This window comes from Mirounga leonina, unplaced genomic scaffold, assembly GCF_011800145.1.
Source record: "Mirounga leonina isolate KUSES-001 unplaced genomic scaffold, KU_Mleo_1.0 Mir_357, whole genome shotgun sequence".
In the NCBI taxonomy this organism is placed as follows: domain Eukaryota; kingdom Metazoa; phylum Chordata; class Mammalia; order Carnivora; family Phocidae; genus Mirounga; species Mirounga leonina.
The window spans coordinates 2,898,027-2,919,261 of NW_023270702.1; the positions used below are offsets into that span (position 1 = coordinate 2,898,027).

The window sequence follows — 21,235 nt, forward strand, 5'->3', positions numbered from 1 at the left end:
GACAGTGAGTTCTTGAAATCTAATCAGCCAGGAGGAAAGATTCCACTGGCCAACTCCCTGATACAAGATCACCAGTGTATCTCAACGCAACCTGAATACTCCTTACAGTAACATCCTCTTGAAGACCAAATATTCCAAGCCCTTAGTTTTTTTTTTAAAGATGAATTTTTTTTTTTTTTTAAGATTTTATTTATTTGCAAGAGAGAGAATGAGAGACAGAGAGCATGAGAGGGAGGAGGGTCAGAGGGAGAAGCAGACTCCCTGCCGAGCAGGGAGCCCGATGCGGGACTCGATCCCGGGACTCCAGGATCATGACCTGAGCTGAAGGCAGTCGCCTAACCAACTGAGCCACCCAGGCGCCCAGGCCCTTAGTTTTTTATAGGATTTAGAATCATTTTTCACTTAGCTACCCCTCCACTTGCTTACTGTCTTCTATATGCATTTGTCCAACTTGGGTTGGCTATTGAGTACCAGTTGAGGGGAATTCCAATTCTGCCTCCTCGACTCTCCTTTAAGGACTTGGAAATGGAAGGTAGTGCAGTTCTTTCTGGCCATCTGCCAGGCCTGAGACTCCAGGCTTCTTGGGGCAAGTTCGACTGGCAATTTTAAAGAACTCTTCTGCTGCATCAAGAGCAATGAGACGATCCACGACAAAGAGGTAGCTCTCCGAGAGCTCCCAGCTTGTGGGGAAAATACTGGTTTCTTCAGCCCGTTTTAACAATATCTCCCGTGCTTTCCTTGTGTTTTTAGAATCACAGATGGTGCTGAGTTTCGTCACTGACAACAAAGAGTCGGCTTCCTTTTGAAAACCTTTTAGTCCTTCCGAGAGTCTACACCGAGTTTCACTGTCTCTCTTACAAACCGTGTTTCTTCCAATCTGCCTCTTCTTAGACAGCGGCTCCTAACTGGCCAATCACGCTCATCTAATTCAATCCATGACGTACACTAAATCCTCTAAAATGCGTTTCCATCTATTTCTCACTCCCCTCCGAATCTGCCGCAGGGTGTAGATATCGTAGATGAGTTTTTGCCACTCCTCTGAATCTTTGGCCTGCTGATTTCAAATGACCATCAAATTGTACAGGATTCTGTCGTCGTCTGCCTCTGTGTGGGACACATCGTGGGGCATGCTCCACAAATTCTTTTCATCGTCTCTCGCCAGAGTTGCTCCAACGAAGAATACGGATTGCTACCACTGACCAGGGGCTCCTTCTCGGGCGCGGCTGGGGCGCGGCCACCCGGCCGACGTCCAGCTGCGGGGACGGTCGGGGCCGGGCGTCCCGGGCTGGTCCGTGCGAATGGACCACATCTTCTTGATCCATTCATCTGTTGAAGGGCATCTCGGCTCTTTCCTCAGTTCGGCTATTGCAGACATTGCTGCTCTGAACATTGGGATGCATATGGCCCCTTTCACTACATCTGTGTCTTTGGGGTAAATACCCAGGAGTGCAATTGCTGGGTCATACGGTAGCTCTATTTTTAATTTTTTTGAGGAAGCTCCACACTGTTTTCCAAAGAGGCTGTACCAACTTTCATTCCCACCAAGAGTGTAAGCGGGTTCCCCTTTCTCCACAACCTCTCCAACATTTGTTGTTTCTTGCCCTGTCAATTTTTGTCATTCTAACTGGTGTAAGGTGGGATCTCAGTGTGGTTTTAATTTGAATTTCCCTGATGGCTAATGATGATGAACATTTTTTCATGTGTCTGTTGGCCATTTGTATGTCTTCTTTTGAGAAGTGTCTGTTCATGTATTCTGTCCATTTTTTGACTTGATTATTTGTTTATTGGGTGTTGAGTTTGAGAAGTTCTTTATAGATCTTGGATACCAGCCCTTTGTCTGTAGTGTAATTTGCAAATATCTTCTCCCATTCTGTGGGTCGCCTCTCTGTTTTGTTGACTGTTTCCTTTGCTGTGCAGAAGCTTTTTATCTTGATGAAGTCCCAAAAGTTCATTTTCGCTTTTGTTTCCTTTGCCTTGGAGACGTGTTTTGAAAGAAGTTGCTGTGGCCGATGTCAAAGAGGTTATTGCCTATGTTCTCCTCTAGGATTTTGATGGATTCCTATCTCACATTGAGGTCTTTCATCCATTTTGAGTTTATCTTTGTGTATGGTGTTAGAGAATGGTCGAATTTCATTCTTCTGCATGTGGCTGTCCAATTTTCCCAGCACCATTTATTGAAGAGACTGTCTTTTTTCCATTGCATATTTTTTCCTGCTTTTGTCGAATATTATTTGACCATAGAGTCAAGGGATGCAACGGTGGTTCAACATTCACAAATCAATCAATGTGATAGAACACATTAATAAGAGGAGAGAGAAGAACTATATGGTCCTCTCAATTGATGCAGAAAAAGCATTTGACAAAATACAGCATCCTTTCCTGATTAAAACTCTCCAGAGTATAGGGATAGAGGGAACATTCCTCAAGTTCATAAAATCCATCTATGAAAAATCCACAGCGAATATCATCCTCAATGGGGAAAAGCTGAGAGCCTTGCCCTTAAGATCAGGAACACATCTAGGATGCCCGCTCTCACCACTATTGTTCAACATAGTACTAGAAGTCCTAGCAATGGCAATCAGACAACAAAAAGAAATAAAATGTATTCAAATTGGCAAAGAAGAAGTCAAACTCTCTCTTTTCGCAGATGACAGGATACTTTATGTGGAAAACCCAAAAGACTCCACCCCCAAATTACTAGAACTCATACAACAATTCAGTAATGTGGCAGGATACAAAATCAATGCACAGAAACCAGTTGCTTTCTTAAACACTAACAATGCAACTGTAGAAAGGGAAATTAGAGAAAAGATTCCATTTACAATAGCACCAAAAACCGTAAGATACCTCGGAATAAACCTGACCAAAGAGGTAAAGGATCTACACTCTAGGAACTATGGAACACTCATGAAAGAAATTGCAGAAGACACAAAAAGATGGAAAAATATTCCACGCTCACGGATCGGAAGAATAAACATTGTTAAAATGTCTATGCTACCCAGAGCAATCTATACCTTCAATGCCATCCTGATCAAAATTCCAATGACATTTTTCAAAGTGCTGCAACAAACAATCCTAAAATTTGTATGGAATCAGAAAAGACCCCGAATCGCCAAGGAAATGTTGAAAAAGAAAAACAAAGCTGGAGGCGTCACATTGCCCGATTTCAAGCTATATTACAAAGCTGTGATCACCAAGACAGCATGGTACTGGCACAGAAACAGACATATAGACCAATGGAACAGAACAGAGAGCCCAGATATGGACCCTCAATTCTATGGTCAAGTTATCACATTTTAAAATTCATGTATAGACAACAAAGCACTAGTATTAGAAATCAAAAACAAAACGGTTTTCCAGGGGTGCCTGGGTGGCTCCATCAATTAAGCATCTGCCTTTGGCTCAGGCCATGATCCCAGGGTCCTGGGATCGAGTCCTGCATCGGGCTTCTTGCTCAACAGGGAGCCTGCTTCTCCTTCTCCCTCTGCTCCTCCTCTCTCTCTCATAAATTTAAAAATAAATAAATAAATAGATAAATAAATAAATAAATAGGTGATCCAAAAGAGATACATAAATTTTAGAAATTAAAAACAAAATCCCAAATAATTTATGGACCTAGGAAGTAATTATACTAAAATTAGAACATATTTAAAATTGGATGAAGAGGAAAAGATTATAGACCAATAGGTGTGCTATATACCTGAAGCAGTACTTTAAGGGACATTTACCAGAGCAATTTACATTCATGAGAAGGACAACAACATACATTTACAGTCTTGTCCAAATTCTATGTTAGCTTTTCTACGCTCTGTCATAATACAGTCCAAAGAGACCTGGACTGTCTGGACATTCTGTTCATTATCTGGATCAGTTAAATCAGACTGGGTGAATAAGAAATGGCGAGTATGTTGGACATCTGAGACACACGCAACCCTGAGAGTAAAAGAAAACCCTTTGAAGATGAAGGGACCTACCACATCAATAGAAATTTTAAGGGTCCAGTGGTCTGCGGTAGGTTTTAAATAAAGGACAAACTATTGCATCTTGTATTCCCACCGTGAAGAAGGAAGCACAGTGTCTCATAGGTCTCTTTGGGTTCTGGCAGTAGCATAGTCCAAACTTAGGAGTACTGCTCTTACACATTTGTGGAGGGACACAGAAGGCTGCCAGCTTTGACAGGAGCTTAGAGTAGGAAAGGGCTCTGCAGCAGGTCCAAGCCACAGTACAAGCAGCCCTACCACTTGGGCCATACAATCCAGCAGACTCAATCCAGACATTAAAGATACATACAGTGGGAAAGACACCATGTGGAGTGTACGGCAAACTGCAATAGGAGGAATCACAACATAGTCCTATGGGGTTCTCTAGCAAGGCCATGCCAGCTGCTCATAATTATACATCATATTGTATAGTATAATTATACATCTTAATAATACTGGATTCACCTGGCAATGGGTATTGAGTGACCATGTGACTAGAACTTCTCATAATGAGCTTGGTTTTGTTAGACTACCGAGTTCATAAGGACAACTTGGCCCCATAGCAAACCATCATACGATGGAAGTAGCACATCAAGGATCAGGCAAGAGAAGTACTACAGGGCACAAGTAAACAGTATGAGCAGGTGGCCCAGGTCCTCACGTCATCAAAAACTATTTCACTAGTTTCTCTCCCTCAGCTTGCAACTATTCCCATATTGCTTAGGGAGGAAAAAGTTTGTTAAACTTGGTTTATTGAAAGTTCAGCTCAAGATGTGGATGCAAGCCAAAATTGTATGGCTGCCTACTTCAGCTCTGGTAAGGTATCAAAAAATAACATCCTCCCAGTAGTCAGAACTTTGGACTGTGTACCTTGTTATTCATTTTGCATGTATAGAGAGGTGGCCCAGAGTAAGAATGTACTCATATATTCATAGCCAGATGGCTTGGTTGATAGGTCAGGGGTTGGAAGGAAAAAACTTGGAAAATTGGAGACAAAGAAATCTGGGAAAGAGACATATGGATGAAACTATGGAAATAGATAAGATATGAAGATCTTTGTATCACATATTAACTCTTACAGAGGGTATCTACCAGCAACCAAGGCAACAAAATGATTCAGTCAATTGATGTCAGCCAGCTTCTTCCACTGGCCACCTAAGTACTGGCACAATTGTGCATAAATGTGGTGGCAGGGATGGAAGCTATAAAGAAGCCCAAACAGCAGAAGTTCCTTCTGACCAAGGCTGATGTAGCTACTGCTGCTGCTGAATGTCCAACCTGCCAGTAACAGAGAACAACCCTGAGGCCTCAATATGGCACTATCCTTCAAGAAGACCATTTAGTCACATGGTGGCAAGTTCAATATATTGAATCCCTCCCATTTAGGAAAGAGAGCAATTATCTTGACTGGAACTGAGACTTATTCTGAGTATGGGCTTGCTTTCCTGCTCATATGGCCTCAAACAGTACCACTAGCCAAGGGCTAACAGAATGTTTGACCCACAAACATAGAATCCTGGTCATCATTGCATTGGACCAAGGAAGACACTTTATAGCACAGTAGTTGCAGCAGTGGAGACATGACAGTGTGAATGAGTGATCCAGCAAAAATCATAAAATCATTACAGCCAGAACCTGCCAAACTGATGGAGTGATAGAAAAAGCTTTAGACGCCCTTTGAAGCTACACGTAGGGCACGCTAGCATACACTCTAGATCAATGACCATTATATGGTCCCATGTCTCCAGCAGACAGAGGATCAAGGGTAGAAGAGAGAGTGGTACATTTACCATCATTCACAATGACCCGCTTGGGAAATTTTTGCTTCTTATCTCTCTCAATCCTGTTACAAAATGGAAGGAGAGAGGAATATGGTTGGCACATTCCAAGTGATCCACTGGGGGATCTTTAGGTAATCTTTTGTTCAGTTTTGATGGCACAATTGAAGTAGACAAGTGCAGTACCGTGGCTGAGCATGACATTCTTTGTTCAGTAGAGGAGGAATAATGACCTGGGCTAAGACCACTCAAGGATGATGATCTGGATCACCCTGCCAGATAAGTGACAGAGACCAGCAGAAGTGCGAGCTGAGGGTAAGAGAAATGTAGAACACATAGTATGTGGATAGTAGAGGAGGGAGATAATCAATTGAGGGTGCAAGACCAGCTGCAGAGGTAAGGGGCTATAGTTCATTCCATTAATGTTCCTTTCATAAATTTCCCCAGCAAAAGAAAAGAATCCTGGAGGAGCTTTTCCTAGATGGGAGTGAAATTATATGGAACAATAGATCCAAAGATCCAAATGGCACAAGGGGTGGTGATGTGTAGCCAATGTCCTTCTTTCAGGACCGAGGCACTCATTCCCCTGACTGCTTTGAGTGTTGTCTGTTGAGGGATCACAACCAAGACCCTCCTTAAGAATTGCTTTCAGACAAAAGGAACTGTGTAGCCCAAATTACACTACCTCCCTGGGGGCAGTACACATCCAAAACTACTTCATTGAAATTGATGTGAACTATTGCCAGTAATATTTTAAGTAATATGTTGTCAGTGAAAGAAAAAAGAAAATTTAAAAAAAAAGATTTTATTTATTTATTTGAGAGAGAGCAAGTGAGAGAGAGCACAAGTTATGGGGGAGGGGCAAGAGAGAGGGAGAAGCAGACTCCCTGCTGAACAGGGAGCCTGGCGTGGGGCTCGATCCCAGGACTTTGGGATCATGACCTGAGCTGAAGGCAGATGCCTAACCAACTGAGCCACTCAGGCGCCCCAGAAAATAAAAAAACTTGAGATGAACTGATACAGAATGGAACTGTTGGAAGACTGTTGGTAAGAGCAGAGGAAATAATGATGATGTGGTCAATGTGACCCCTGATATTCGGAGAGCTAGCTGAGAGAGGTGGATTTGAGGCCCAGATGGGACACTGGCCAGTAATAATATATCTGGGTTTCAGTTTTCTCATGTAGATGAGGCAGGTTAGATTAAATGATCACCAAGTGTCTTCCTGCTCCTGTATTCTGTAATTCTAAAGTCCTCTGCCCAACATACAAACAAACAGCATGGGGGAACAATGCTTTAAACCTGTAACTAGCTTACTAATAGAAGATTATTCTTTAATACAATGATACAAATGGTTATCTAAAACCTAGAGATTCCTACACCATGAAGTAATTCTTTTTTTTTTTTTAAGATTTTATTTATTTATTTGAGAGAGAGGGAGAGAGAGAGAGAGACTGAGCGCACAAGCAGGGGGGAGGGGCAGAGGGAGAGGGAGAAGCAGGCTCCCCACTGAGCAGGGAGCCCGATGTGGGACTTGATCCCAGGAACCTGGGATCATGATCTGAGCTGAAGGCAGATGCTTAACCGACTGACCCATCCAGGTGCCCCACCATGAAGTAATTCTTATGTGTACATTCCAACAGACAATAACTCCTATGAACAAGCACAACAAAAATAATTGTTTTTATTAAAAATAATAGGACATTAAGAATACTCTCACCATGGGAGTATAATGTACAATGTAAATTAATGTAGTAGCAAGGATATTAAATACAGTAGTCATTCCTTCCCTTAAACAAAGAAAGTCACTTAAACACAGTCTATTCAATTCTTTTATGAAAAGTATTGATGTTCCCTGATCCATACTTTCCTTCTGTGTCTCTCCTTGTGCAGTGAATGTTGGATTGGATACTTTACCACACGTTGCTATACTGTTCTCAAGATGCAGGCAGAGTAATATGCAAGAATTATGTTTTGTATTTAAACAGTTCATTTTAAAATAAATAAACAAGGGAAGTCCTAGGGGAAAAGGAGCATTGAGGGTAGTTAGCTCTACCAGATATTAAAAGATAACATAAAGCTACTAAAACTAAAATATTCTGTAACAATGGATGGCTCAGTCAGGCATCCAACTCTTGATTTCAGCTCAGGTCATGATCTCAGGGTAGAGGGATTGAACCCCGAATTGTTGAGCTTCACGCTTAATGGGGAGTCTGCTTGAGATTCTCTCCCTCACCCTCAGCTCCTCCTCCCACTCTCTCTCTCTCTTTCAAATAAACATTTAAGAAAAATATTCTGGCATTAGTAGGTGAATAGATAAATCAGTGGAATAAAATAAAACTCCAGAAATAGACTCAAGTATATATGGAAATTTAATATGCAATACAGAAGACATCTTGAATCACAGAGGGAAAAGGATAGTTATTTTAATAACTACTACTTATTACAGGTTGAATTGTGTTCCCCCAAAAGATATGTTGAAGTCCTAATCCTCAATAAGTCAGAATTATTTGGAAATAGCATCATTGCAGATGTAATTAGTTAAGTTAGGGTGAAGCTATACTGGAGTAGGCTGAGCCCCTAATCCAATGTGACTAACAACCTAAGAAAGGGAAATTTGGACACAGAAACAGATATGCACAAAGGGAGGATGATGCAGAGACACACCAGGAGAAAGGCATGCAAAGACAGAGGCAGAGACTGGAGTGATAATCTACAAGCCAGAGAATGCTTGGAAGAGGCAAGGAAGTATCTATCTTCCCATGGAGGCTTTGGAGGGGACATGGCTCTGCTGACACCTTGATTTTGGACTTCCTAGTTTCCAGAACTATGAGAAAATAAATTTTTGTTGTTTTAAACCACCCAGTTTGTGGTACTTTGTTTCGGCATCTCTACCAAACTGATCCAGGATCAGATAACTGGATAATCATTTGGCAAAAGATAACGTTGAATCCATACCTCAGATCACATAACAGAATAAATTCTAAATGCATTAGAGAAGTAACAGTGAGAAATGAAACTATACAAGTGCTAAGGGAAAAATGAGTGAATTCCTTTCTAACCATGAATCAATATCTAGTAGCATAAAGGAAAAGATTCATATATTCAACTATATGAACAGAAAACTCTTTTGCTTAACAAAAGAAGCACAACTAGCAAAATCAAAAGACAAAAGAAAAACTGAAGAAAATATTTGTAGTTTACATCACAGACAATTGACTATTCTCTTCCATGTAAAGAGCTTTTTAAAATAGAAAAGAGAAATACCAAAAATCACAAAGGACATGAACAGATAGTTTACAGAAAAAGAAAGGCAAATGACCTTTAAAACAATGAAAAAGATGCCCACTCCCTCATAGTCAAAGAAATTTAAAATTTCACTGCAAAGCTATCTCTCATTTATCAGATTAGAAAAAATCCCAAAGTTTGAAAATATATAAAACTTTTAAACTATATGTTTTACATATCCAAAATTATGCATATATCTTGTTTAAAAGCAATTCTTAGAACTGAAAGCAAATAGAAATAAATAAATCTGTACATCAAAGTATATATATTATATAGTATAACTATATATGTAATTATATATATATAATTTCAAGGGGCTTTAGAATTTAGTACTTTTAGTGGACATCTTTGGTGAGATAAGTCTAAGGACAAAAAGAACTGCAAAATATCTTAAACTTAATTCGGTAATTATAAGTAATAATATTGGTAGTGCTATTTTGAAATTTTTGAATATTATAAAATAAAGCTAATACCACATTAATAATATTAGGAACCAAGATATTCAGTGTAAGAGAAAAAAGATAAAGGTAAAAGCCCTATGATGTTACATTTGAATTAGAAATAGCAACTCGATGTCATGTTTTCCAGTTTTATTTTTTTTAAGATTTTATTTATTTAACAGAGAGAGACACAGCGAGAGAGGGAACACAAGCAGGGGGAGTGGGAGAGAGAGAAGCAGGCTCTCTGCTGAGCAGAGAGCCCGATGTGGGGCTTGATCCCAGGACCCTGAGATCACGACCTGAGCCAAAGGCAGACACTTAACGACTGAGCCACCCAGGTGCCCCATAGTTTTATTTTTAAGTGATTAAAAACTATGATAACTTAGGAAACTTTAAAAAAAATATTTAGTTATCTTATAGAATTTGTGTCCTATAACTGCATGGTTTTATATAACATTTACTTTTTCTCCTCATTAATCAGCACTGAAGGGATTTTGACTACATATAATCTGTGCTATGAATTATATTCTAAAATCACCAGTAATAGTAATAGTAAAAACAACACTTTTTATTTTATAACATGTATTTTATGGTTTCTAAAACTTGTATTTTTTAGCAATGTTTACTGACAAGATCTAGATGCAATGATTCTCCAGCCATAGTGAGCATTCCTAACCTTCAGATTTTGGTTTTAACATACCCATTTTCATGGAAAGATACCAGTCTTTTGGAGACTAGCTGATTCCCAGTCTGGAGTAGGGAAAATGCATTTGAATCTGGGACAGCTTGTTATGACTGAAAGGAAGAAAGCATTCAAACACTATGGCATCATGTCTAAAGAGTACAGAATCAATTGTGAAGGATACCCAAGGACCATATCTGGGACAATTTGAGAATCAAAAAATCAGTTGTGCTGGGCTGAAACACACTGCATATTTAAAAAAATCATAAGTTGATGGAATACAGGGGACTTCTGGCTCTGGTGATGATATAACAGCTAGTATTCAACGTAATCACCAGCTGGGAACGACTACAGTACCTGGATACACGTCCTTCAGGTTACTTCCCGGCAGCTATCCTGTAGACTCAGAACCACGCTGCATACTATCCTCCTCACCAAATGGCGCAACTAAGACCAAGTCCTTGCTGGGCTGTCCAGGGTCCCATTCCAACTATGCCTGGTACTGTCTGCCCAGCTGCTCCTAGACTACCATTGAATAGTGAGTCCAGTTTCTTTATAGGTTTCACGAGTCATGTCAACAGTGTGTTGCTAACACAACACAGTGGGTCCACCACTGCAGCAGCCGCTGTGGTAGCTATTCCTGCCGTCAGTGTTCTTCCACAGTATAAATATGCTGTAGGAGTTTGCAATCCTCAACAACGTCTTAATGTGAAGCCACAGGTTACCATGCAGCAGCCTGCTGTGAATGTACAAGGTCAGGAGCCTGTAACTACTTCCATGTTGGCATCTGCTCCTCCTCAAATACAAAACAAATTTGGGGGAATGCTTCCTTTTAGTCAAGCCATGCACCCTACTGTTGCTGGTAAAAATCGCCAATGTGTTGTTGGAGAATCCAGAACCTCTCCATAGGCTTGAATCTCCAGTCTCTCTGATCTAAGGTTGCTGAAGCATTGGTGTACTACGAGCCCACCAAACTAAAAAGGCTTCCCAGGAAGCAATTAACAATGTCCTTGGAGTTCCAACTGCTTAAAATTGATCAGGGACCATGAATAGAAACACATGCTTCACCAAAGAAAAATATCTAAACACCAAAAAGCTTACATATTATGGGGGAAAATTGCTAAATATAAAATAGATGCAAAAGAGGAAAAGAAACTTTGAACCTTGTGTACTGAGCAAATGCTAGGTCTAGACTACTTCCTAATTTAAACACACACACACACACACACAAGGCCATCAGAAAAGAGACAAGCCTATAAAAACTAATGTTTTATAAATCCTGGGAAAAACAGTTTTCAGCAAAGTACAAAAATTTAAAGCATTCTTTTAATTTTATAATTCTTTACTGTGGAATAGCTCAGAATGTCATTTGTTTTAAATAACAGAATTGAATACTGAGCAAGGAAACGTAATTTGAATTATAAAATTCTTGTTGTAATAAAAATTCCTTAGTGACAAAATATTAATGAGTAAACAAAGACATACTTGATAAATTTATAAGGAACAGTGTTCTTGTATTGTTTAAATACTATGAACACTTGAATACTGTACACATGGTTAACTGGTTGTAATTTTAAAATGACATTAATGAAGGTAATTTTTTAAATTATGTTCAATTAGCCAGCATATAGAACATCATTAGTTCTTGATGTAGTGTTCAACGATTCATTAGTTGCATAGAACACCCACTGCTTATCACAGCAAGTGCCCTCTTTAATACCCATCACCTGGTTACCCCATCCCCTGACCTTCTTCCCTTCTGTAACCCCCAGTTTCCAGAGTCTCTCATGGTTTGTCTCCCTCTCTGATTTCTTCCCATTCAGTTTTCCCTCCCTTCCCCCGTGGTCCTCCGCTCTATTATGTTCCACATATGATAATTGTCTTTCTCTACTTGACTTACTTCACTTAGCATAATCCCCTCCAGTTCCATCCATGTCGATGCAAATGGTGGGTATTCATCCTTTCTGATGGCTGAGTAATATTCCATTGTATATATGGACCACATCTTCTTTATCCATTCATCTGTTGAAGGGCATCTCAGCTCCTTCCACAGTTTGACTATTGTGGACATTGCTGCTATGAACATTGGGGTGCACGTGCTCCTAATGAAGGTAATTTTTATAAAAGTTTTTATATTGAAAATTTAAAATTCAAATTACTCGAATGCCTGCAACACTACTTTTAAAAAGTAGAGTGTTTTGGTCTTATGAACATATAAATATTAAATTTAATACTTAAGAAACAATCTATAAATCACAAAAAAATGACAATTTCCCCCTTAATTAAAAAAACATAGTTCCTCATTCTGAAAATGATTTGCTGTACCTTTATCTTTTATTAAGATCAACTTTCTATTTTAAAATCTAATTCTCTTGTAAATGTAAAATCCTATCTTGTGAATGTAAATATATTCTCATTTACTTAGTAAAAATGATTTACCTTCATGATTTAAATATTAGTCAAAACACTGGAGTGTTTTAGAACTTTAAATTTTTAGAATTTTAGTACTAGAATTAAAATAGTTGAAAATGAGGCATAAGATCTATGCTGAGTTGTAAAAATGTAGAAGAAAATGCTACTAGAACAGCAGCTATTTTATCTCCTCCAGAGTTATCCAGGTGTGTATGAACTTTTGACAGTTTTACTGTTCTATTTTGTGGAAGGTCCCAGTCTTAACAGGAATATACATATATATATGTATATATATAGTTTTGGTTGCCTTATAGTTGTTTCACTTTGCAAATTTATGTGTAAAGTTCACATTCTGTGCTATTTTAGTATTTTACTTACATAGAAGAGGGAAGAGAGAAACCAAGTAATGTTTAGTTCCTGCATTTGGCTTTTGCCAAAGAAGTCTGAATGATTTCTAAGAAGCCATCCACTAAGGCTATTTGAGAAGCTTTTACATGACCCTTCCAACTTTAAAAATAATCTTTTTTTTTAAAGATTTTATTTATTTATTTGACAGAGAGAGACACAGCGAGAGGGAACACAAGCAGGGGGAGTGGGAGAGGGAGAAGAAGGCTTCACGCCGAGCAGGGAACCTGATGTGCGACTCGATCCCAGGCCCCTGGGATCATGACCTGAGCCAAAGGCAGACGCTTAAGGACTGAGCCACCCAGGCGCTCCTAAAATAATCTTGACATAAACGGAAACTGCATTTTGCTTGTGATTGGTTCTATATAAGCATAGCAGATTTCATCAGTCAGAATTGAAAGGAGATTCTGTATTACTAAGGAAAAGAAAAGCTCACATGGACAAGTCTATTCATCTTTCATTTCTGCAGGCTGACTTTAATTCTTTATTTTATACTCATTGAAAAATCATGGTTTATTTCCATTTGTGATTTAATTTTATATCTACAAATAAATACTACACAATGTTTCATTTAAAAGCTATTAAACTTGTCATTTTAAGGGTACTGCAGAAGTAAATAAGTCTAATTTTGGTTCTTTTATTTAACATACCATTCATTCAGATAGTCACTAAAAACAGAATTTGAAATCCATTTTGTTGACCCACTTATTCCTGGCATTTTTTTCCTTTCTGGTGATCTTTTTAACCGAATTACTAAACTGATGGTGGGTTCTACTTCTCCTGTCTGGAGGCTTAGACTATCTTACCTTTCTGTCATTGGGTTCATTTAATTTTTTATTACACCGAGTTTGTAATATGACAGCAGATTCAGCCTGATGGATTATTTAAACTTTCCTAGAGTACTTACAGATTTACTTTGTTCTTAAAATACATAAATACTATTTTATTAAATTAACCTTGGAATAAAAAATCATAGGAAAGCTCTGTAATGAAATCACATATTTATTAAATCCTTGGTTCTATGTACAATCTCCATGTATTTGTGTGTTTTAATTTTTCTCTCATGTAAGATAATTTATTAAAAGAAGCAGGCAGGTGATGGCAAATAAACTTTTTAATGAAGTTCTAATTTTGTCAATTCTACATCGACTTTGTTTGGATCATGGCGTGTAAGTACTTTGGGTCCCAGTATGCCAATAATTAGAGCTCCATTTGGAGCTGTAATCAAGATGGCTAAAAATGCTACTGTCATCACATCTTTTGAATATGGTTCCAAGTGGGGTGCGCTGCTTCTTGCTGTTTCTAGAGCCAGAGGACCTAATACAGCCTGCATGTAGGGGGTAAAAAGATGAGACATAAAGAAAAACATTAAATAGTTAATACATGATAAAAGTTAATGGCTCTGTTAAAACAAACAAAACCTAGTAGTAAGCCATCAGAAAAGAGACAAGACTTAAAGTGCTGAGGAATTTTCATGAATTACTCATCAATTCTATGTTCTCCCTAGCAAATATATCTGGATGAAAAGTGAAATAGTGACAAATCATTGTGCACGCATTTTGGGGCCGATTTCATATTTTTATCATCTCAGCTTTTTCCTGTTTAAATATCTTTTTTGAGTGCTCGCATTACTCTCAGAACTTCAGGAGTTCTAGCTGAAGAAGGGTTTTGCTTATTTACCTTTACCATGGACTATAAGGTTCTTGGCTGTAATAAGAAAAGACAAAATACTAAGGTTTCTAATGGTTCTCTAGGATTTTGTTGCTTATCTTCTCCTTATTCTTCCTACTTGGGAGGCAGTGTGTCCAGTAAAACTGACAAGAGGTTTGGAATCTACAAAGTGGACATGAGAGATTACAAAGTAACTTGCCTAATGTTATAGGCAAAACACCCAGGCTGGTCCCATGGACCTGCTTTTTTAATCCTGACACATAGAGAATTTTGTTGCACAAGAACTCACAAACTTCTGTTTTGGAATAACAATGGAAAAAAGAATCTCTGGAAATCAAGACATTATGCTGCCAGGTTAAAAAGTCTAACAATAAGTAGTAATACCTCTTTGTAGGAGCAGAATATCGTTGAATCAGAGGGCAAAACCACAAGGTCTCCCCATTCATTCATTCATTCATTCATTCATCATTCATTCTTGTAGAAATGCAATGCTTACTAACTGTGTACTTCCTGTGTGCCAGGCACTGTATTAAGTACTAGGGGAGAAATAATGAAAGAAAGCAGACACTGTTCCTGTCTTTCCCAGATAGTCTGGTGAGGAGATTTAGTCATTAATTAAAATCATATAAATTAAATGCATAATTAAAAATAATACACATGTATTCATGTATGTTGGAGTGGGTGGCAAGGGTAGGAAAGATATATTTTTAAAAGAATTAATGTGTCTCTACTATAAAATCATTACATTTATCCCTATAATATTCAGCAAAATGTAAACATTCCAGTGTCCAGATATATTCTTATTTTATATTTTGGGACAACAGAAAAAAAAGTTTCAGAAGTTTAGGAAGTATTTGTCATTAAAAGTACACTTTTTAACTTCAGAAGAATTGCTTTTAAAACTGAGATTTTAAAAGATTACATTGTTTTCAATGAGTAGTTATGATCAAGTATTTTAAAAGTAAGGCTAGTAGCCTACATTTTGTAATTAAAGTAACATTCATTTGGAATTTTAAAAAATCATCAACATTAAAAATTATTAAAATGACTTAATATGTTCTTACCTGGACTGTAGCTTTGGGCATCCATGATAAAGCAATAAATATTTTCTCCTTAAAACTAAAGCCAGCAAAACACATCAATAGAAATGTAAAAGAAATTCGAACCAATAGTGCCAGACTCATAGTAGCAACACAAATGCCTACAACAGATAAAAACAAACATAAACAACAAAATATTTGGGAAGAAGTGGTTCTTTATACCTAGAAAAAGTACAAGAGATTTTCTGATGGTGGAGGTACCATGAAAGATAAGATAGATTACATTTATTTAATTCTGAGCTAATAGACTTTGAACTTTCACTATAAATGAAAGTATTCAAAAGGTGCTGATGGCATGTAATATTTTCTGTCAGAAAAGAATTCCAATCCACATTTTCCTCAGATCACTCAGGGAAGGTATTCAGAGCTGTCTTTGGTAACAAAGGGCATACAGGGTAACAGAAGAGCAAATGTATGTTATTAACTGTATCAACATGAGTTTCTGAAGAAGGTTCTTATAGCATTCAAGACATATTGTAAATAAAATAAAAATTATTCATAGTTTTCTTAAATATTTTCAAATCTTATATTTTTTGTGCCTGTAATTATTCTTACCAATAGCATTTTTTAAAAAAGATTTTATTTATTTATTTGACAGAGAGAGAGACAGCGAGAGCAGGAACACAAGCAGGGGGAGTGGGAGAGGGAGAAGCTGGCTTCCCGCTGAGCAGGGAGCCCGATGTGGGACTTGATCCCAGGACCCTGGGATCATGACCTGAGCTGAAGGCAGCCGCTTAATGACTGAGCCACCCAGGCGCCCTTTACCAATAGCATTTGATTGAAGAGATGCAACAGATACTTCTGATCCAACCAAGCCAAAAAGAAGGGGTTGAAAAATATACCATGTAGTTTTAATAATTCTTTGGACTTTAACCTGTAGAAAAGAATAATATATTTTTAGTTATTGTGTTTAGTTGTTGTGACACTTAAAAATAATTGCACTTTAAAAATTAAAGTCTCTCAACCTTTAATGAACTTAAGATATTTTATTTGTAGAAGAAATGTTAAAGCTTAAAAATTGAGTGGGTTCTGATAGAACAGAAAAAAAAAAACTGATTAGGTTCTTTTACTCAAACACTTAAGTAGAATTTGGTTAAAAAAAATCATCAAATCTTATAGCAGAATTATTTACAATAGCCAAAACATGGAAGCAGCCCAAGTGTCCATTGATTGATGAATGGATGAAGAACATGTATGTGTATACACACACACACACACACACATATGCACAATGGAATATTATTCAACCATAAAAAGAATGAAATCTTGTGATTTGCAACAACATAGATAGGGTCAGAGAGTATAATGCTAAGTGAAATAAATCAAAGAAGGACAAATACCATACGATTTCACTCATATGTGGAATTTAAGAAACAAATGAGCAAAGAGGAAAAAACAGAGAGAGAGAAACCAAGAAATAGGTTCTTAATTATGGAGAACAAACTGATGGTTACAAGAGGGGAAGTAGGTGGGGGGAAGGGTGAAATAAGTGAAGGGGATTAGGGAGTGCACTTGCTGTGATGATAACTGGATAGTGTATGGAAGTGTTGGAACACTTTATTGTACACCTGAAACAAATATAACAATTGCATGTTAACTAACTGGAATTAAATTAAAAACTTTAAAAAAAGAAGTAAAATAGAAATAAATGCTCCTTGAAACCAGAAAAAAAATTCTACAAAGATATTCAATAAAAATATTATTTTTTTTTAAAGATTTTATTTATTTATTTGACAGAGAGAGACACAGCAAGAGAAGGAGCGCAAGCAGGGGGAGTGGGAGAGGGAGAAGCAGGCTTTCCACTGAGCAGGGAGCCCAGTGTGGGGCTTGATTCCAGGACCCTGGGATCATGACCTGAGCCGAAGGCAGACACTTAACGACTGAGCCACTCAGGTGCCCCTCAATAACAATATTATTTCATAATTTTGTCATGGAACAAATAAGGTCTTTGTAGTTTCAGACATGTTTTAATGGTTCAGTAAGAATTCTAGCTTTTTTTAATAAGGTAATTGAACAGAGACAGAACTAGAACTACATCATGCCTCATGAGCACATACTCAATATTATGCCACCATTTCAGCTCTTAAAAGGGAGTTGAGAAGACCTCCACTGACAATTATCTTGGAATCCAATCCCATGAAAGTGAATCTAGATATGTCCTAAGCTACAGGCAAAAAATGTCAGTAATCTGTCAGGCCTGCTTCCAAAGGGCCCATGTTGAAAACTTCAGTGTTATTTTTTCCTTGAAACCAAACCAAAAACATATATAGATTTCTAACTTGGTTGCTTGCCTGGCTTTCCTTTTTGAGAAAGGACCTCTCCCAGGGCTACTTCCCCAATTAAGTGGTTACAACAAAGTCCCCTATTGATATAACAGTACTCTGGCTCTTCTCAAGGAATTTGGATGAAGAGATTTTAGTTTCAGTCTGGGCTTATCTTTTTTTAAAGAAGTCACATAAAACTGTGATATCCTTTGGGGTATAAACTATGTTTGTAACTATTTCCCTTATGACTGGGTTTTCTGATTTATAAAAGTAAGGTTTAAAAAAGGAAAAAACAAAGAAAAAACAGTATTACTCTTTCTTCATGGTGACACATCCTATTTGTTACTTTAAATTTTTTTAATAAAGATCTTATTTATTCATTTGAGAGAGAGAGAGAGAGAGCATGAGCTGGTGGGGGCAGTGGTGGGTACAGAGGGAGAGAGAGAAGAGACTCCCCCTCCCTACTGAGCAGGGAGCCAGACCCGGGCTCCATCCCAGGACCCTGAGATCATGACCTGAGCTGAAGGCAGACACTTAACCGACTGAGACACCCAGGTGCCCCTGTTACTTTTAATTTTTAAAATATATTCTTTACTGTTTGATTTATCATATATAAAAAAGAATTTTAGTAGTTTTCATTTTATTTAATTATAATTTATTATTGACCATTTAATTTCTTTTACAATTATGATTTTATTGGAATACTAAACAAAACACTAACATAATTTTTGGATTGGGAAATTCTCAAGCTGATTTTAAAATTTATCTAAGAAAGAATTTGTGCAGGGATAGTCAAGAAATACTTTAAAAATAAGTACAATGAGAGGGAATCTTCCACATTAGGTTTTGAGACATAAAACTACAGTAATTTAAAATAGAGTGGTATTGGCCCAGGACTAAATAGGTAGGATTAAACAGATTCCAGCAATGAACTTATATATACATGTTTATGAACACACACACATATCCTTATCTCACAGAATTTACAAAAATAAATTCCAGATGAATTAAAGAACTAAATGCAAAAATAAAACAAACAGAAACTACCAAAGTATTAGATGATACTATAGAAGACATGATTACAATCTTATAATCTTGGGTGAAGATATCCTTCTTAAACAACATAGAGAATCCAAAACAAAAAAAGAATAATGGTCAGCTTTAACTATAGGTAGTTTTACTGCAATATAAAAGACATCATAAACAAAGTTGAAAATAAGCAAAAATTATATGCAATATATACATAACAAAGGATCGGTAGCACTAACATATTGAGAAACTATAAATTGGGAACAAAAAAGCAAATCAATCAATTAAAAAATGGGCAAAGAATATGAATAGGTAGTTAAGAATATTTGAAGAGAAATTTATTGCACTACTAATCAGAGAAATGTAAACAAAGAATAATAATGTTGTATCATTTCTTACCCATCAGATTGTTTAAAATCTTTGAAGGGATAATTTTGCAGTATCCCTCAAAATAGAAACATTCCATTTCTAAATTCAGCAATTACATTTCTAGGAATCTATTTTACAGAAGCACTTGTACATTTGTAAAAAGACACATGAACAGGATTGCTCATAGCAGCACTATAATAACAAAAATGGAAAGAACCTAAATGTCTACAAATGGAGAACTGATTAAAGGAGATGACTGATTCTGGGAAGGGGGGGTCTGATATTGGGAGTGGTAGAGGAAAAGGAGTCTTTTACATTTTGTTCTATATGTGGGCCTTCTGTATTGTTCTAATCTTTTATGAGCATTTTTCATGGATTAACTGTACAACTCAAATTTTAATGAATAAAATAAATCAATAAAAGTTCTATAATCATATTGCATAAAACTTTGGAAAAAGAAAGCAGCCTGATGTGTTAGCTCAATTCTGATTTCATTTTAGTGTATTTCCAGGTCCTTTTCCTAAATATTTTATTTCCTTGATTGATTTATATACATCCTTGAAGACACAAATTTCTGGAACATCTTCCAACTAGAACAAAGAGATTTCCTAAATGTTTATTATAGATGTAAAAAAATAGTTATTTTATCTTACAAAAATTATGTATTAACAATATTCACCTTTTCTGTGGACCAATTTATCCCTGCAACAAAAGTTAATGCTAATGTGCATAATCCTCCAGCTGCATGTAAACCAATATGATGGCTTCCCAAGACAGCAGTAACACACATACTCAAAATAAGGAAAGCTCTCTTCAGTGGCAGTTTTGTCTAGAATTAGATAGATATTTGGAAATTAATTTACATTTAATATATAATACAATATTTATATCTTCTACCACTTATTATTGACCCTTTGGTATCATGTCTCTATATGTTATATTAAATAGTGTCTAAAATTTTTACTTACTTCCTCACCAAAAATTTTAGCAAACTTGGTACCGAGTGAAAAATTTTGCAATTATTAAGTTTTATATTCTGCCACATCTCTGATACTAATGTCAGTAAAATGGCTATAGTACTTTAGCTATAAGTGAAGAAGGAAGGAAAGAGACCCATATAAACTATAGTTCCTATAACATATCTAATGAGTTTTTTTTTTAAGATTTTATTTATTTATTTGATAGAGACAGAGATAGCGAGAGCAGAAACACAAGCAGGGGGAGTGGGAGAGGGAGAAGCAGGCTTCCCGCTGAGCAGGGAGCCCAATGTAGGGCTCGATCCCAGGACCCTGAGATCATGACCCAAGCCAAAGGCAGACGCTCAACGACTGAGCTACCCAGGCACCCCATATCCAATGAATTCTTAAAAATTAAAGTTTTGACTATCTCTTTAGCTGAGACAGCTGTTACAGAGAAATTAAGATGCAAGTCACAGAAATTCAAGAGTAATGGCATATCCTTTAGGGAAGGAAAGGGTTGAGTTTAATAGTGTTGCCTTAGTCAAAGGCAGTGGGAGTAAATTGAAGTCAGAAAATATTCAGAGATAAATGGCAATCTATTTCCCCAAATATGTTTCAAGGGAAAATTTGAGGGAAAAAAGATTAGGGAAAATTGTCAGTGGTCAATAGGAAATTTAATGAATAAAGGGCTGGGGTGGAATGGAGAAGGTACTCTGGGTTAAGTACACTTTTCTGATACTCTTATTTGCCAAATCAGGAAGCAGAGACTTCAGTCAAAGCCATTGGCCTGTATCAATCACAACTGTGCTCCATTTTAAGCAGAGAGTAGCACTAGGGGCTATTTTGGGGAAAGAGAATTA

At 37.2% G+C, this 21,235-nt stretch overlaps 1 protein-coding gene and 2 pseudogenes across 6 annotated transcripts in view; 1 reads left to right on the forward strand and 2 right to left on the reverse strand.

The window, feature by feature from the left end:
• Positions 1-432: 432 nt before the first annotated feature.
• LOC118027054 lies at positions 433-1,219 on the reverse strand (annotated as a pseudogene).
• A 3,956-nt stretch (positions 1,220-5,175) lies between these two features.
• On the forward strand, positions 5,176-11,602 carry LOC118026992 (annotated as a pseudogene).
• A 2,447-nt stretch (positions 11,603-14,049) lies between these two features.
• SLC9B1 (solute carrier family 9 member B1) overlaps positions 14,050-21,235 on the reverse strand; it is a 70,606-nt gene continuing 63,420 nt past the window's right edge. For all 6 annotated transcript variants that reach the window (XM_035030189.1, XM_035030192.1, XM_035030191.1 and 3 more), the window contains 4 exons: positions 20,096-20,245; positions 16,520-16,628; positions 15,719-15,855; positions 14,050-14,310 (listed from right to left, as the gene is read on the reverse strand). In XM_035030189.1, coding sequence (XP_034886080.1) covers positions 14,098-14,310; positions 15,719-15,855; positions 16,520-16,628; positions 20,096-20,245 — 609 coding nt within the window. In that variant the 3' untranslated portion in view covers positions 14,050-14,097. The remainder of the gene's footprint in view (positions 14,311-15,718; positions 15,856-16,519; positions 16,629-20,095; positions 20,246-21,235) is intronic.